This window comes from Bacillus rossius, chromosome 1 (genome assembly GCF_032445375.1).
Source record: "Bacillus rossius redtenbacheri isolate Brsri chromosome 1, Brsri_v3, whole genome shotgun sequence".
Taxonomy (NCBI): Eukaryota; Metazoa; Arthropoda; class Insecta; order Phasmatodea; family Bacillidae; genus Bacillus; species Bacillus rossius.
In genome coordinates, this window is record NC_086330.1 from 148,646,610 (window position 1) to 148,666,014 (window position 19,405).

Sequence of the window (19,405 nt, forward strand, 5' to 3'; positions counted from 1 at the left end):
TCAATTATTGTTTAAAACTGTGTTTAATTACCGCCTCCAACTTAGGTGAGTTTTTAACGTTTCTAATTTTAAAGTCTTATTTGTTATTTTGATATTGTTGCGCAAATAATAAGTAACAAAAAAATTTACGTGAGTTGTTACTGTACATCCTTTGTTACGGGTTTGTTAGGTAAGGTCAGTTACATTTTAAATAATTTAAAACTAAAGAATAATTAAAATTTATTCACATTATTTTTAATATCACCTTAGTTTGAAAGTATTTATAATGTAACTGACCTGACCTAATCGACCATTAACTGTTCACCCTCTGTCCGGGTTTGTTTGGTCAGGTCAGTTACATTATAAATATTTTAAAACTAAACAGCCATTAAAATTAATTCACAAAATAATTTTTAATGTCGGCTTAGTTTGAAAGTATTAATAATGTAACTGACCTGACCTAATCAACCATTTTATTAATTACGCATTCACGATTCACGTATTCACAAACACACGGCAAAATAACAAAAATGGCGCCGCTCGAATGGTTCCACAGGTCTTGTATTGCAAAATTAAAAAATTCGATATCTCCTAAAGTATTTGGAATTTCTTATCTCCACCGCTTTTAATGAAAAGAGGAAGTTGAAGAGCATTAAATAAAGGTATTTTCGGATTTTTAACATTTATTTTCGCAAATACCGCTCAACTACATGATGAAATTTAAAAATTCGATATCTCCTAAAGTATTTGGAATTTCTTACCTCCGCCACTTTTAATGAAAAGAGGAAGTTGAAGAGCATAAAATAAAGGTATTGTCGGATTTTTAACATTTTTTTTCGGAAATACCGCCCAAGTAAATATTTACCCTGAAAATACTTGCCCTCCACATTAACCTTCAAACTAAATATTAGTAAACATTGTGCACAGCAAGGAAATTAAATTAACATGTAGCCAACATGAACAAAAATAAACTTTAGAGTCCAAAGAGTAATCAAATAATTGTCCATGGAGGTAACACACTAATAAAATCTGAAACATGCATAATTATAGAAATTAAATATTGTTTTTAGGCAAGACTCTGTACGTGGCTACGCGTACAACAAATATGGCGTCTTTCTGTTGAATCTCTCTGCTGAGGTACGTTATACAGTTGCACACAACGATGAACTACATCTATGGCACCTTCAACTGTTATGTTTTGATTGAAAAACGTACTTTGTTTACATATATGACGAGAATATTAAATATTTTCACATAGTTATGATGAATATCATTCCACAAAAGTCCAAAAATAAAAAGTTATAAGTGAATTTGACGTATATTGAGCCATTTTATACTGCAGTTAAGTTGTAGTGAAGAACTATTTTCGTAAAGGGTTTCGCTATACTGCCGGTACCGGTACCGGCACCGACACCAACACTTCAGCTGCGGTTCTCGGTGCTGGTTAAAATTCTGAGAATCTTAGGAACCGAGAACTGAGAACCGGTACCGACCCATCCCTATTTTAAATTAAACTTTGTCATGTAATTTTGTAAAGATTAAATGATGTAATTTTAATAAACTAATCTATCCCTTATAATTATGTTTTCTATTGTATTCTAATCCATTGCTTTGTAGTTACTGATAAATACTGTATAAATAAACACTAAAATCAAATTTATATACTTAAAATACTAAAAAATACTTTTATTTTCATAATGCAGTTTAGTATTTAGTTTAGTTGAACATCCTCATTATAGTATTTAGGTAACTGCAAATCTGTTGCGAATTGCCACCAGTTTGGCCTCGGCTGTTATGATAGCGCAAGCCCCAAGTGCGCCACCCATCCTACATAATCTATGGGGAGGAAAGTTAGTTCGCCACCCGCCCCTAGATGGCAGACAAAGGATAATGTAAATTAAGGAAACTTTGTCAACCTGCCCAGCATAATTCAGGATAAATATGTAAATATCCAGTGTTGTAATGAGAAGCCTTTGAATTATACAAGTGAATGTAAATATTATTGTAATTCTACTATGTATGCACAGGAATGGTACAGATGTGCCCACCCTGATGAATATGTACATGCATTGTATATTTACTCTGGCTGAACTAATCCCCAGTAAGTTCTGGGTAAACAAAAGTGGCCTAATACTTTCCCCTCTGCCTGGGACAAGTCATAGTATATAAGTGTGCACTTGCCCTTTCCTTTCCTTTCCTAGGATACAGTAGTACTGTAAATGTACTAAATTATTCTCCTGCCAATAAGTACTAAAATATTATGATGGATCTGTGATACGCATCATCCAAGTATTCAGGTTCACTGCAGTTTATGTAAGTACCACCTTAAGTTACCTGCCATTTTTATTGTAACAACCATGGTTGCATAGGAGTGTGACTGCAGAACTATAAAAAAATTACTACAAGTTAGGTAGTACTATAAATAGAAAGGTTATTTTTTCAGTTATAGCTTCCCTTTACAAAGATTATTTTATGACAGCTGATGAACAGCCATTTGATGATGATTGGGTATGGTAACCAGCCGCAAGGGCACCCATACCTGGGGCAGGGGGGGGGCGTGGCCCCCCCTAGCTTTCAGGGAAGGAAAAAATATATAGTGTAGTCAGGGGTTTTACTTTAAAGAAAATTATTTAAATTCGGTGTTATGTAGAAGTGGTTCAACACGAAGATATTATTGTATATCGTTTTTTACAGGTCTACTTCATTTTTTATGTTAGTTCAAGCATTAGTTTCTGCTGCTGCGATATAAGGTGTTGTGTACAGGGAGAAAATGTTGTTCAAGCGCAACGCCCGTGGCGAGTCATTCCCCTTCGTAATGCTACCCAAGCTCACGCGATAACACAACACAACAGATTTAGACCAGTCAGTGTTAGACGACGCGACAGTTGACATGTGCTTGTAGACGGCGAAATGTTTTGCTACTTTTTCGTCATAATAATGTGTATGTTCACAAATAACATCTCAAAACAGAGATTTTTCAATAGTCTTTAGGTCTACCTACAGTTTTATGCATCTGGTCTAGATTTAGTTTAGTCGATTCAGTCACTATAAATAACTTAAGCGTAAATAAATAAGTGAAAAGTGTAAAGATAAAAACCATTGTTATTATCTAGTGTTTCTTAGTTTTCCTCATTCGTCACAGCCGCTCAGAATATTCACAATTTTTAAGGTAAGCTAACACCTTTAAAGTTACTCAAATAAGAATTATTGTTCAGAAAAGTCTACAACGTAAAATTTATGTTGGAATTTTGAATTTAGAGGAAAACCACTTTTTCCCTTCAAAAGTGTTTAAAGGGATAAGGATTCCGCTACCTTCAGTAGACTCGGAAGCAATTTACACTGGAATCTTGATTTTACGTAGGTACGCTCACGGTCGCTTGGATTGCATTCGTAAAATCGATATCTTCATAAAATTTTAATCACCCCACCCCGTGAAGATACATGTTATAATTTATTGAATGGAATATTTATAATATTAAATAGTAAAAACAATGACTGCCCTCTGCCCTCCCCTGCGTTCCCTTTATTTTTTTTTTTTAACATTCTACAACTTGCCTCATTGCACGAGTGATATAAAAGTGACATCACAGCGACTAACCACAGTTGCACCACACATTGCATCATGTTAACTTTTGTGTGGTGACAGTAGGTTGTCCGACATGCCTTTCTTGGATATCTTTCCTTTTCGTAAGACGCGTGCTACTAAAATAAATTTATATTTGAGTTTGCAAACTTGTCCACTCCTTGCCAAAGACGACTGAACACAGACGAGACTTTCCAGGGTTGGGTTGATGAGCTGGAAGAATTCCCTGCCTTGCATTTTTATGGACTTCACCTTATCATATTTATCAGTTAATCTTTAACAGATCGGCTTGAAAAATATTAATGAACGCACTTTTAGTAACATAATCGAGGAGAACAAGCACACAGTTCAGTGTACACCTGTACTGTTTCATAAAAGTGATCATAGGTAGGGACTGAAAAAATTTGCGGTTTCAATGACCACTAGGATAGACTCCACGATTCTCCTATGTACTCGGGAAACTATCACCTGGTCATTGGCTACCGACTCGGGGCAACTGTTTACTGCGATTCTTATGATTTGATAATTCTTTTGTTGAGTGTTTGCCATTGGCTCAGAGTCCTTCAGGTAAATTGCGGTCCAATCACTGACGCAGCATTAAGCTAAACGATTTTGGATTCCAGCCTGTCTCGAAAGGAATCCGCGAATTTTTACGGTCTCTAATCATAGGCTTATTTGGTGAAGAAAAACGCTGCTCTGTAACGACAGACATTCATTAAAAACACAGTATATTTTAGTGCGAGAAGCCCTTGAATTTGTGATAGCCATAGGGAATTTTTTGTTTGTATAGTAAGTTAAAAAAAGCTTAGTTGAAAATCCACTCGTCACGTCTACTTGCTGCGTCACTTATACCATTTTTGAGCGTTTTTTTTTTACTGGGAAACCGATGCAGCGAAGGTAATGAATGCGACACACGTCAAGATAATGCCTAATTGCATGGGTTGCTGGATATTAGTGGAAAGAAGAGGAAAGTAGCTACTCAATATCGTTTCTTTCTCTCACGCTTCACAAGGTTTCAAGCTCAGTAGTATATAAATGGGGCTCCTGAAACAGGATGCAGGATGTGGATTGATGATTGTCGTCCGCCATCTTGGATTGTGACGTCACGGCAGCCATCTTGGATGACCTTGACCTTGACCTTTGACCTTGACCTTTAATTTGATCCTCAAAAATCGCCAAAATCCGCCAAAATTGGGCAAAATTTGCCCAAAATTTCTTTAAAATTCGCCAAAATTTCCATTTCTGTGGAAAAAAATTCCGCCAAAAAATCTCAAAAAATTCCACAAATTAAAAATTTCTCTTTTCGAGGGAAAAATTTCCCGTTTCGAGGGAAAAATTCCCGTTTTTAGTCCTTAAAAATCCCAGCGGCTGAAAATTCCTAAAACTGGCTTAAGCATCCTTAACTCAAACCTCAGTTAAGCCATTTATAGGATTATGACGTCACCGTTGCATTTTCCGTTACGCCCGCCATCTTTAACTTTTTTATTTATTATTCGATTTTAATGAAATTTTTTTTAAAAATTATAAAAAAATTAAATTAATAAAATTTTAATATATTTTTTTTTAAAAATTGTACTTTTTAGACACGGAGTTCGGAGTCCTCGGTTCGAACCCGACGAGGGCAAAAAAAATTAAAAATGGCGACCGATCCTTCCCCCTAGGTGACTGCAGGCAGACTGACTCCCAACACTTTTTTTTTTCAAAGCATATATAACGTCACCTAGTATGACGTCATGTCCGCCATCTTGTCTTCGATGCTGGAGACCACCATCTTGTTTTCATCGGCGAGAGTGCGCTGATGCCATGTTAGTTTAACTCTTACCCGCTAGAGTGCAGTAATCATTTATTATTGCTGTGACACCCGCCATCTTGTCATTTGGCCGCCATCTTGTAAATCCGTAATTATTTAGCTAGAAATTCGGGAAAAGGTCCAAAATTCATTAAATAAATCACTCATCATTTTACAGATTGATTCGTTCAGTTTCAGTCCTTGGTTCGATACCCGATCGATACAATAATGTTTAATTTTATGTAAAAAAATAATAATTTCAATAAACCATGTTCATCATTCTTAAAGAGACTTTAAATCCTCTACTACCATCATCCTATAAGCCATCAACACCACCATCTTGGAAAATTCGTAATTATATTGCTAGAGATTCGGGAAAACGTTCAGAAATCATTAAATAAATTTCCAATCAATGTACCGATTAATTAGATCGACTTAGGTCCTTGGTACGATTCTGAACGATGAAAAAAATATTAGATATAATATAATAGTGGCAGGTCCGAGAAATAAAGCAACACAAGTTCTTTTACAAACATAATATTTATTACATAATTTCTATTCTACTACAGGATCACTTACGAAAGCCAGCAACTTTATAATCAATCATTTAGTTCCGCATCGGTGTGAAATGACTAATTCTTAGCTCCAATCGGTTTATACTAGACAGAGTCCAACCAGAACCTTTACTGACATAGTTCTCCTCTTCTTGACAGAGTTTCTGGATACCGTTTTTAACAGTTTGCTTCACATCGTTAGAACTGTAAATTACTGCAGCCGATGTCTTGAATGCACACTTCTTCACTTTGTCATCTAACGGATACGGCTTTCCATATAAACAGTCCAACCACAAGTTATATTTTAATGGTCCGTTTGTTGCTACGTCATCAGTAAGCTGATTGATTATGTCCTGTCTGATATCATCAAGAAAATTACAAATGTCCTTCGACTCACCGAACGTATTTAGATAATAATAGTCTTTCAACGTTCCACGAAATGCAGACTGCGCCAAGTAGAACCCAATATCGTTTACTTGTAATGCACCGAACACAGTCTTAGGTTTATTTTCATGTTCAGACGTCATAGCAATCGGTTTCTGCACATCTGTTGTTTTGGTTGTACGCTTTCGTGTCTCCAATCTAAAGCGAGGAGTCGAAATGTCGGCAGGTAGTTCAGCAGTAGGAGCACAGACTCCACCTTTACATTTCTTCGCATGATGTCGCAAACTGTCAATTCGAGTAAACCATTTAAGGCACTCATCACAGCGAAACTTCATGCGAGAAGGATTCTTCATGCTTTGCTCCGCTCATGTCTTCGTGCGCCATGGGAAAATGCGAACGACGTATCACAGTAGCTGCAAGGATACCGTGGTGATGAAGACGAGCCTTTCAGACCTAATCCAGATACAGGCGTTGCAACAGTAGTACCATTTCCAGGCATACTCTTATGCACATCGATGCATCGTTGTTGCGCCGAAACCTTTACTTTCTGCCGCACGACAGGACCTTTGCATGCCTTCATGTGCGTTTTCATATTATCTTTTCTAGCAAACTGCTTATGACATTTCTCACAAACAAACATTTTGCGATATAGGTTCTTGGCACATTCGCTCCTCTCGTGGCGTCGAACATTGCTGTTGTTTGAGAAAATCTTGTCGCAGTAACAGCACCGATGTTCGTTAGTTGTCAAATCAGCATCCATTGAAGTCTCCATCGAGTTCGAATCGTTGTTCGTCGTGGTTTCCTGCACAGCCAGCTCTGTAGTCATTAAGCTCTCTTCTGCTGGTGGTACCACGACTGATGAAGTCTCCTCCAATGTTGTCGTCCTCGTTGACAACGGGATCTGCACCTTCTTAGTCGTCGCTGACGTCAAGGTTCCCGTAGACGATGGTACAACGTCCATCATATTCGTCGTTAAAGTCGGTAAAGATGCCATCGAGTTCGCAAGATCAAGTAATTACGCGACTTATGCACCAGAAGAAACAAACTAGGTGATCCTTACAACGTCGTCAGTAACAAACTGAGCGACCCGATGTCTAGGACTCGCTTATATACATGCACCGGATGGAATAATACGCTAGTCAAATCAAGAACCATTTACTATAATACTAGAGTCAAATCTACAAATTAAAAAAGAGGATCATTTGATCGAAAAAAAAATTCGATCTCTCCAATATACGCCAGGCTCCAAGAGCTACAATTCACATCATCAGATCCATCTAAATTTTGCTCCTATGCTTCAATTGACCATTAGCTGCAAGTGCTCCAACAGATCCATCAGCTCCAACACGTAATGTACGCAATGTACGCACAATACGTGCAATTTACATGCAATAAATGTAATGATCACTCAGTACACACTGGAAACGAAACGTACACACAGTACACACAGGAAACGGAACGTACACACAATACACACAGGAAACGAAACGTACACACAGTACACACAGGAAACGAAACGTACACACAGTACACACAGGAAACGGAACGTACACACAGTACACACAGGAAACGGAACGTACACACAGTACACACAGGAAACGAAACGTACACACAATACACACAGGAAACGAAACGTACACACAGTACACACAGGAAACGAAACGTATACACACAGTACACACAGGAAACGGAACGTACACACAGTACACACAGGAAAAGGAACGTACACACAGTACACACAGGAAACGGAACGTACACACAGTACACACAGGAAACGGATCGTATACACAGTACACACAGGAAACAGAACGTACACACAGGAAACGAAACGTACACACAGTACACACAGAAAACGGAACGTACACACAGTACACACAGAAAACGGAACGTACACACAGGAAACGAAACGTACACACAGTACACACAGGAAAGGAAACGTATACACACATTACACACATGAAACGGAATGATCACACATACATTAGCGGAAACACACAGGCTTAGTTGGAAATCAGAATACAAGAAACAAAAACATTAAATTTTTACTTTCAATATTTAATTACTTCTCAACATTACACAAATACAAGTAAAAGAAACCATTATTGTATGTAGCCAGCTTTCCTCAGTTCTTTGAGTATGAAGGATATTTCTTTGATGCACGAATAGTTTCCTGCACAAAGCGAGTCATGTAGAAGTCTTAGCCGGTCAACCAATATGTTTGGATCTTTCCATGATGTGTAATCAATCTCTTCTACCACCATCTTACTTGCTTGTGAACTTCTCATTGTTGAGCAAAAATAGAGTTCTAGTACAAGCCAGAATGTTTGATTTTTTTTTTTTCGTTTTTATTTTTAATTTTTTATTAATTTTTTTTTATATTTTTATGATATCAAAGAAAACTTGTGACGGTTTTCTCCGTGTGCTCCTGATTATTCTTATCAATATTTTGATGGTTAATCCGTGTGCTTGCGATCATTCCTGAGGTTTCGGTCAAAGGTCAAGGACACACCCATCCAAGATGGCCGCCGTGACGTCACAATCCAAGATGGCGGACCGTGAGAAATCTGAGAAGCACTAGCAGGAAGGACGAACTTTTTTTCTCCTTGGATACTATCGAAGCCAACCTCCCTTTGCGATCGATAGTGAGCGTTACGCATCCCACATTAATGAAATAGATATTATTTACCTACAAGCAACACGTAGCGACATCTGTTGACGACAGCCAGAACTACTTGCATCAATTTTCTTTGCATTAGATAACTTAACTCTCGCTGATGAAACATTTCAAAAACTCTATTTAAGAAATGGTTCCAATTGGAGAAAACTGACAGTTTGTATCTAACATTAGTCACAGAAGCTACCATGGATCGTGGTTTGTTATCTGCAGCTGAATCGGAAGGAAGCCGCTGTAGATACTGTGGCAAGGATTTTGCCATGAGAAGGAATGCTAGACGTCATGAGAAGAATGATTGTGCTAGAAACCCACTACGCAACATGATAAGCTGTAATCGTTGTAGCAGGTTGGTAACACGAATTGACAGCTTAAAAAGACATGGTAGAACATGTAAAGTCAAGACTACTTACGGCATAGAGGACACCGATGGATCCACTAGACTAAAGAAGAGTGATCTGCATTACGACAATAATTTTCCTTGTCCTGAGCGTGATGGTATTAGCTCACCCGATTGTGAGGAAGAACATAAATTGAAGGATGCTAATGGCTTCGGGAAGACTGAAACTAATGGAAGTATCAACACCGTGAAAAGTGAGAATACATTCAAGCCTATATTCAGTAGATTCTCCATTCTTTGTAAAAATGATGGACTCCTAAAAAGGAAGCATGAAGACGATGAAGACACTTCGACATCATCGATAGCGAATTCATACGGTAATATGGGTGAAGAGGATGTCTTCTACAGTGATTGTTACAGTGACTCTGAGGCTGTTGACAAAGGCATAGACTGTGATGAAGCACCTAGAGCTGACAAGATCGAAGAATGTGGCGATGTCCTGAGACCGAAACGATGGAAACGTCGTGTTATAAAAAATAAATCTGATAATGCTTATTATGATCACTGGGACGATTGTGATATTAACAGTATTTATAATAAACAAGCAAGTAAGATGGTGGTAGAAGAGATTGATTACACATCATGGAAAGATCCAAACATATTGGTTGACCGGCTAAGACTTCTACATGACTCGCTTTGTGCAGGAAACTATTCGTGCATCAAAGAAATATCCTTCATACTCAAAGAACTGAGGAAAGCTGGCTACATACAATAATGGTTTCTTTTACTTGTATTTGTGTAATGTTGAGAAGTAATTAAATATTGAAAGTAAAAATTTAATGTTTTTGTTTCTTGTATTCTGATTTCCAACTAAGCCTGTGTGTTTCCGCTAATGTATGTGTGATCATTCCGTTTCATGTGTGTAATGTGTGTATACGTTTCCTTTCCTGTGTGTACTGTGTGTACGTTTCGTTTCCTGTGTGTACGTTCCGTTTTCTGTGTGTACTGTGTGTACGTTCCGTTTTCTGTGTGTACTGTGTGTACGTTTCGTTTCCTGTGTGTACGTTCTGTTTCCTGTGTGTACTGTGTATACGATCCGTTTCCTGTGTGTACTGTGTGTACGTTCCGTTTCCTGTGTGTACTGTGTGTACGTTCCTTTTCCTGTGTGTACTGTGTGTACGTTCCGTTTCCTGTGTGTACTGTGTGTATACGTTTCGTTTCCTGTGTGTACTGTGTGTACGTTTCGTTTCCTGTGTGTATTGTGTGTACGTTTCGTTTCCTGTGTGTACTGTGTGTACGTTCCGTTTCCTGTGTGTACTGTGTGTACGTTCCGTTTCCTGTGTGTACTGTGTGTACGTTTCGTTTCCTGTGTGTACTGTGTGTACGTTTCGTTTCCTGTGTGTATTGTGTGTACGTTCCGTTTCCTGTGTGTACTGTGTGTACGTTTCGTTTCCAGTGTGTACTGAGTGATCATTACATTTATTGCATGTAAATTGCACGTATTGTGCGTACATTGCGTACATTACGTGTTGGAGCTGATGGATCTGTTGGAGCACTTGCAGCTAATGGTCAATTGAAGCATAGGAGCAAAATTTAGATGGATCTGATGATGTGAATTGTAGCTCTTGGAGCCTGGCGTATATTGGAGAGATCGAATTTTTTTTTCGATCAAATGATCCTCTTTTTTAATTTGTAGATTTGACTCTAGTATTATAGTAAATGGTTCTTGATTTGACTAGCGTATTATTCCATCCGGTGCATGTATATAAGCGAGTCCTAGACATCGGGTCGCTCAGTTTGTTACTGACGACGTTGTAAGGATCACCTAGTTTGTTTCTTCTGGTGCATAAGTCGCGTAATTACTTGATCTTGCGAACTCGATGGCATCTTTACCGACTTTAACGACGAATATGATGGACGTTGTACCATCGTCTACGGGAACCTTGACGTCAGCGACGACTAAGAAGGTGCAGATCCCGTTGTCAACGAGGACGACAACATTGGAGGAGACTTCATCAGTCGTGGTACCACCAGCAGAAGAGAGCTTAATGACTACAGAGCTGGCTGTGCAGGAAACCACGACGAACAACGATTCGAACTCGATGGAGACTTCAATGGATGCTGATTTGACAACTAACGAACATCGGTGCTGTTACTGCGACAAGATTTTCTCAAACAACAGCAATGTTCGACGCCACGAGAGGAGCGAATGTGCCAAGAACCTATATCGCAAAATGTTTGTTTGTGAGAAATGTCATAAGCAGTTTGCTAGAAAAGATAATATGAAAACGCACATGAAGGCATGCAAAGGTCCTGTCGTGCGGCAGAAAGTAAAGGTTTCGGCGCAACAACGATGCATCGATGTGCATAAGAGTATGCCTGGAAATGGTACTACTGTTGCAACGCCTGTATCTGGATTAGGTCTGAAAGGCTCGTCTTCATCACCACGGTATCCTTGCAGCTACTGTGATACGTCGTTCGCATTTTCCCATGGCGCACGAAGACATGAGCGGAGCAAATGCATGAAGAATCCTTCTCGCATGAAGTTTCGCTGTGATGAGTGCCTTAAATGGTTTACTCGAATTGACAGTTTGCGACATCATGCGAAGAAATGTAAAGGTGGAGTCTGTGCTCCTACTGCTGAACTACCTGCCGACATTTCGACTCCTCGCTTTAGATTGGAGACACGAAAGCGTACAACCAAAACAACAGATGTGCAGAAACCGATTGCTATGACGTCTGAACATGAAAATAAACCTAAGACTGTGTTCGGTGCATTACAAGTAAACGATATTGGGTTCTACTTGGCGCAGTCTGCATTTCGTGGAACGTTGAAAGACTATTATTATCTAAATATGTTCGGTGAGTCGAAGGACATTTGTAATTTTCTTGATGATATCAGACAGGACATAATCAATCAGCTTACTGATGACGTAGCAACAAACGGACCATTAAAATATAACTTGTGGTGGGACTGTTTATATGGAAAGCCATATCCGTTAGATGACAAAGTGAAGAAGTGTGCATTCAAGACATCGGCTGCAGTAATTTACAGTTCTAACGATGTGAAGCAAACTGTTAAAAACGGTATCCAGAAACTCTGTCAAGAAGAGGAGAACTATGTCAGTAAAGGTTCTGGTTGGACTCTGTCTAGTATAAACCGATTGGAGCTAAGAATTAGTCATTTCACACCGATGCGGAACTAAATGATTGATTATAAAGTTGCTGGCTTTCGTAAGTGATCCTGTAGTAGAATAGAAATTATGTAATAAATATTATGTTTGTAAAAGAACTTGTGTTGCTTTATTTCTCGGACCTGCCACTATTATATTATATCTAATATTTTTTTCATCGTTCAGAATCGTACCAAGGACCTAAGTCGATCTAATTAATCGGTACATTGATTGGAAATTTATTTAATGATTTCTGAACGTTTTCCCGAATCTCTAGCAATATAATTACGAATTTTCCAAGATGGTGGTGTTGATGGCTTATAGGATGATGGTAGTAGAGGATTTAAAGTCTCTTTAAGAATGATGAACATGGTTTATTGAAATTATTATTTTTTTACATAAAATTAAACATTATTGTATCGATCGGGTATCGAACCAAGGACTGAAACTGAACGAATCAATCTGTAAAATGATGAGTGATTTATTTAATGAATTTTGGACCTTTTCCCGAATTTCTAGCTAAATAATTACGGATTTACAAGATGGCGGCCAAATGACAAGATGGCGGGTGTCACAGCAATAATAAATGATTACTGCACTCTAGCGGGTAAGAGTTAAACTAACATGGCATCAGCGCACTCTCGCCGATGAAAACAAGATGGTGGTCTCCAGCATCGAAGACAAGATGGCGGACATGACGTCATACTAGGTGACGTTATATATGCTTTGAAAAAAAAAAGTGTTGGGAGTCAGTCTGCCTGCAGTCACCTAGGGGGAAGGATCGGTCGCCATTTTTAATTTTTTTTGCCCTCGTCGGGTTCGAACCGAGGACTCCGAACTCCGTGTCTAAAAAGTACAATTTTTAAAAAATATATATTAAAATTTTATTAATTTAATTTTTTTATAATTTTTAAAAAAAATTTCATTAAAATCGAATAATAAATAAAAAAGTTAAAGATGGCGGGCGTAACGGAAAATGCAACGGTGACGTCATAATCCTATAAATGGCTTAACTGAGGTTTGAGTTAAGGATGCTTAAGCCAGTTTTAGGAATTTTCAGCCGCTGGGATTTATAAGGACTAAAAACGGGAATTTTTCCCTCGAAACGGGAAATTTTTCCCTCTAAAAGAGAAATTTTTAATTTGTGGAATTTTTTGAGATTTTTTGGCGGAATTTTTTTCCACAGAAATGGAAATTTTGGCGAATTTTAAAGAAATTTTGGGCAAATTTTGCCCAATTTTGGCGGATTTTGGCGATTTTTGAGGATAAAATTAAAGGTCAAGGTCAAAGGTCAAGGTCAAGGTCATCCAAGATGGCTGCCGTGACGTCACAATCCAAGATGGCGGACGACAATCATCAATCCACATCCTGCATCCTGTTTCAGGAGCCCCATTTATATACTACTAAGCTCAGTTGCTATGCTCACGAGCTGGAAATGTTGGAATGGGTAAGGAATGTTGAGTATAGTTCATTTGCGGTAAAAAAATATTTTTACGGCCTTGACATAATTTTTCAATCGAAGAAATTTCGAACTTTGTGACAAATAAAGTGTACCTAGTCCATTTTTTCTTTTAGATTTTGAGTTTGATGCCGCAATAACTTATACAATATTCACTAACGGTAAATGGCTGTTTTATTAGCTTTAAAATATGAATACGCTGTGCATTAAAAATTAATATTTTTATATGCTTTCATAGTGCTTTTTTAATTTTTTATTTAATATATTTTGGTGTCAAATTTTCCGAATTTTAGATGGTTCCTGAAAAATGTATTCGTAAAATCGCGGCTTCGTTGAGTCCGGGCTCCGTAAAATCGAGGTTCTAATGTACTCTTAATTCTGAAGTTAAGTACTGAACATGTTATTTAAGGGTTTGTTTTGTGTGAATTAATTGCGCCGAACTAAACTCTTCTGTGGAAAGCTGATATATATGAATTGTGTCAGCATTTAGTAATTTTCGATTATTTTCATTGGTTTTGGTGTCACTTAATTCCTTAACATCTAAATACTCTTTGGTTAAATTGTCTAGTTTAATAATAAACTAATTTTTTCTGCGCTTTACTATCACTTAATAAACTTATAGTCCTCGACTACTGAATCCATCTGTGCTAATTCTAAATGATAAGCAATTATGATTCATATCGAAATATAGTAATATTCATTTAATTGTGAAACAATTTTTGACTATAATTATAAGCGTAGTTCAGGTGTTACATTTAAAAACAACTGTTTTCTGACTGTGATAACATATTTAAATAGTTTCTCTCCCAAAGTTGAATCTTTTGACCAACACGTTTTAAACTTTATAATTATTTTAATTTAATTTGTACGTGACATTTATCTAGGGGTAAAGAGAGCAATGAGTTGAAGGACTATATTCTTGATATTCGTGTACCCGAGACGCTGCAAAAGTATAAGGACTGTATTCCTGCATTTGTGTTGCTAAAAATTCATTTGTTTCAATGAAATAGCTAATATTTAATTAATAAAGTAGCCAATAAATATTTTTTTATGGCGAATGAGTACTGTGGTCTAGTATTTTAGTAACAGGACAACAATTTTTAACAGGTTCAGAAATGGAACTATTTTATGGCTAGTAACAAGCCGCAGTTAAGTCTTCCAAAATATTAAAAATACTTCATACCCCTATGTCTGCCCCCCCCCCCCCCTACAAATTATCATATGGGCGCCCTTGACCAGCCGTGAGGTGTACCTTAACCATTGACAGGGGAAAAAGATGACAATAGCTTGGGTGAACAAGGTGAGGTGAAACTAATGGATTGTCATTACCTTCTACAGAATCATGGTGAAGGGGCAACAAAGAACTAAACACAAGAGTCCTGAGTCAGGAAAGAAAATTCCCCACCAGTGAAAAACCTTTCACCTGGTTGACAAATAATCCAGAGACCTTTGATCATTAGCTGGAAGTTTCAACCACCGAGCCCACAGGTTGGACTAACAATAATAATTAGTAATTAATTTAGATAAGAAGTACCAGGAAAAGAATGATCATTAATGTTTACACAAGAAAGTTTTTTTTAATAAAATAGAGAAGTTTGTACAATGCGAGAATGGGATGAGGTCGGCAGTCTGATGTAGCGTAGGTTCAGTAGGCGCCGTGGCCGTAGTGCGACACGTGCTGGGGGTGGACCGCGTGGCCGGACTTCTTGACCACGGCGTTGAAGCCGTTGTGCTTGTCCGCGGTGTAGTCGACGGTCCTGACTGAGCCATCGGGCTCGACCAGGCTGTAGGAGCCCTTCACCACGTCGCCGTCCCTGGTCTCCCACTGGTTCTTCACGTCGCCCGTGTGCGGGTCGTGCACGGCATAATCGAACTTGTACTGCGGGTGAGCCTGTCACAACGAACATGACATTGCAGTGGGATCTTTTGGAAAGACACCTCAGAACTGTAACACTGGTTGCTGAAAATGTTACATTAGTGTTTAGTGTAAGATCATCTAGTTGATGGCATCCAAACCCAGCTCCAGTTAGGCATCCTGACCAAAAAAAACTAAATAAAGTCAAACATTTTTATGTTGTGAGCATAAATAGTCAAATAAGAATGTGTTTTTATAATATAAACACTGGTGTGCTTTTATTTTTGAAAATTGATCTAAAAAGAGACATTATTATATTCAAAACATTTTCCATTAGCCGGAGTTGCTTAGGATGATGTAATGGGGGCTCCAAGATTATAGAAACCTTCCAATAACTTGGAAACTGCTAGGTTCCTCCTTTTTCAAACATTATGCTAACCATTTCATCTTTACTTAATAGCTTTGGAACCTGAAATCAGTCTCTGAGAATTATCTTATCCAAGACAGCAGGGTCTTTAGAAATGTTGAGAGGTGACAAGATGAGAATGCTTGGATGGGGAAAATGTGTGTACCCTGAGGAAAACCACAGGCACTGCAAGGTCCGCAGTGTTTTCCATTTGCCAAAACATCCGGATTCGAACCCACTGGGAATCAAATCAGATCGCTTTGGTCAGTGAGGAAGGTGGTACAACATGTTGAGGCGTGTGGGAAATGTTGCAACTCTCGAGCTGCTCTTAGGAAGGACACGGCTACTCACATAGTAGTCGGCATGTTCGCTGTATCCTCCGTGGCCACCCGACAGTGCTTCACCTTGCTGGTAGCCATAGATACCAGGGTAGGCAGCCGCCGTGCACACCAACGCCGCAATCACCAGGACAGCCTGTGAGAAGCAGACAGCAGATATAGTGCTCTAACTGAACACTTTGGAAATTAATTGTTAACAATCCATTCTTGTCCTCATCTGCACACCTTAAGAATAGATCACCTTGAATTGTTCATATTTGGCCACAACTTTAGTACATAATTTTTTTAGGCCCTATGTTTTGTGCCTCTAAACGGCATTCACCATAGTGTTTGACTTTTAAAGTCTTAAAATTAATGGTTACTTTTAGTTACTGGTTCATTTATAGCCACCCACATGTCAAAATCAAAATTCCTACCAAACTAGAAAACGTTAATTTAAAATGATCTAAGTTCCAATGTAGTTTCACCATTTCATTTCTGTCTACTGTCAGCAATATTCTTGAGTTTCTTTTAGTGCTGAAGTTCTTAAGCATGAACCTTGAGAAATAGCATGGTTGAGTTGATGAATGCCTTTTTAATATTTCCTTTGTTTTTGATGACTTCTTCCAGAGATTTTCTAGCATGTAGGGTGAGACTCCAATGGAAAATGATAATATGAAATTCAAATAATTAAGGTTAATCACAGTAAAGTAAATCATTTCATTTAGGGCAATTATTTTTGTGTGGTTCTGAGCCAAATTTGTTAATTAAATATTATAATCATTTAAAATACAGAAATAATGAAAGTGAATAATACAGTAGCGAACACTAATAACCAATACACAATCATTGACTAAATGACAATTAAGTTTCTTCATATTTTACACCCTGAGTTTGATTCAACAGGAGGCATTTATTTCGAATGCCTTGATGTGAAGTAATGAGCCAGGAACGAGTCTCACCTGAAGGAACTGCATGTTTGTCGGTGTGGGAGACTCTGGCTGCTGGTTGGCGAGTGGTGCCAGTTCCCTCGCCGCGGGTGGGTCTTATAGCGCGCGCGGCGCTCCCCTCCCCTGCCCCCGGAGAAACCCCGCACGCTCCCGCTCTTACCCCCCTCCGGGCTTTCCGCATGCGCGGCCACTACGCCGCCGTGAAGCGACGTACCTGGCCGCCCAGACATTGACATCAAGGGCGCCCATACCCGGGGGCAGGGGGGGGGCCGTGGCCCCCCCCTAGCTTTCAGGGAAGGAAAAAAATATAGTGTAGTCAGGTGTTTTACTTTAAAGAAAATTATTTAAATTCGGTATTATGTAGAAGTGATTCAACACGTAGATATTATTGTATATCGTTTTTTGCATGTCTATTTCATTTGTTATGTTAGTTCAAGCATTAGTTTCTGCTGCTGCGATATAAGGTGTTGTGTACAGGGAGAAAACGCTGTTCAAGCGCAACGCCCGTGGCGAGTCATTCCCCTTCGTATTCCTACCCAAGCTCGCGCGATAACACAACAGAACAGATTTAGACCAGTCAGAGTTAGACGACGCGACAGTTGACATGTGCTTGTAGACGGCGAAATGTTTTGCTACTTTTTGTCATAATAATGTGTATGTTCACAAATAACATCTCAAAACAGAGATTTTTCAATAGTCTTTAGGTCTACCTACAGTTTTATGCATCTGGTCTAGATTTAGTTTAGTGTATTCAGTCAGTATAAATAACTTAAGTGCAAATAAATAAGTGAAAAGTGTAAAGATAAAAACCATTGTTATTATGTAGTGTTTCTTAGTTTTCCTCATTCGTCACATCCGCTCAGAATATTCACAATTTTTAAGGTAAGCTAACACCTTTAAAGTTACTCAAATAAGAATTATTGTTCAGAAAAGTCTACAACGTAAAATTTATGTTGGAATTTTTAATTTAGAGGATATCACTTTTTCTCTTCAAAAGTGTTTAAAGGGATAAGGATTCCGCTACCTTCAGTAGACTCGAAAGCAATTTACACTGGAATCTCGATTTTACGTATGCTCACAGTCGCTTGGATTGCATTCGTAAAATCGTTATCTTCATAAAATTTCAAACACCCCACCCTGTGAAGATACATGTTATAATTTATTGAACGGAATATATATAATATTAAATAGTAAAAACAATGACTGCTGTCTGCCCTCTGCCCTCCCCTTATTTTTTTTTTTAACATTCCACAACTTGCTTCATTGCACGAGTGATATAAAAGCGACATCACAGCGACTAAACACAGTTGCACCACGCATTGCATCATGTTAACTTTTGTGTGGTGACAGTAGGTTGTCCGACATGCCTTTCTTGGATATCTTTCCTTTTCGTAAGACGCGTGTTACTAAAATAAATTTATATTTGAGTTTGCAAACTTGTCCACTCCTTGCCAGAGACGACTGAACACAGACGAGACTATCCAGGGTCGGGTTGATGAGCTGGAAGAATTCCCTGCCTTGCATTTTTATGGACTTCACCTTATCATATTTATCAGTTAATCTTTAACAAATCAGCTTGAAAAATATTAATGAACGCACTTTTAGTAACATAATCGAGGAGAACAAGCACACAGTTCAGTGTACACCTGTACTGTTTCATAAAAGTGATCATAGGTAGGGACTGGAAAAATTCGCGGTTTCAATGACCACTAGGATAGACTAAACGATTCTCCTATGTACTCTGGCAACTATCACATGGTCATTGGCTACCGACTCGGGGAAACTGTTTACTGCGATTCTTATGATTCGATACTTCTTTTGTTGAGTGTTTGCCATTGGCTCAGAGTCCTTCAGGTAAATTGCGGTCCAATCACTGACGCAGCATTAAGCTAAACGAGTTTGGATTCCAGCCTGTCTCGAAAGGAATCCGCGAATTTTTACGGTC

The 19,405-nt window shown here is 38.4% G+C and overlaps 1 protein-coding gene across 1 annotated transcript; it reads right to left on the minus strand.

Moving 5' to 3' along the window:
* Positions 1-15,486: 15,486 nt before the first annotated feature.
* On the minus strand, positions 15,487-17,524 carry LOC134529567 (cuticle protein 19-like). Its single transcript, XM_063363793.1, has 3 exons — positions 17,473-17,524; positions 16,545-16,667; positions 15,487-15,823 (listed from the first exon to the last, which is right to left on the minus strand). The coding sequence occupies exons 1-3, from the start codon at positions 17,485-17,487 to the stop codon at positions 15,578-15,580; spliced, it is 384 nt and encodes a 127-aa protein (XP_063219863.1). The 5' UTR covers positions 17,488-17,524; the 3' UTR covers positions 15,487-15,577.
* Between the last annotated feature and the right edge of the window lie 1,881 nt (positions 17,525-19,405).

What these genes read in the sequence shown, in the direction of transcription:
- LOC134529567 (XM_063363793.1), bottom strand. An exon ending in GCGAACATGCCGACTACTAT is followed by an intron (nt 15,824 to 16,544) that starts GTGAGTAGCCGT and finishes TCGTTGTGACAG; the next exon opens with GCTCACCCGCAGTACAAGTT.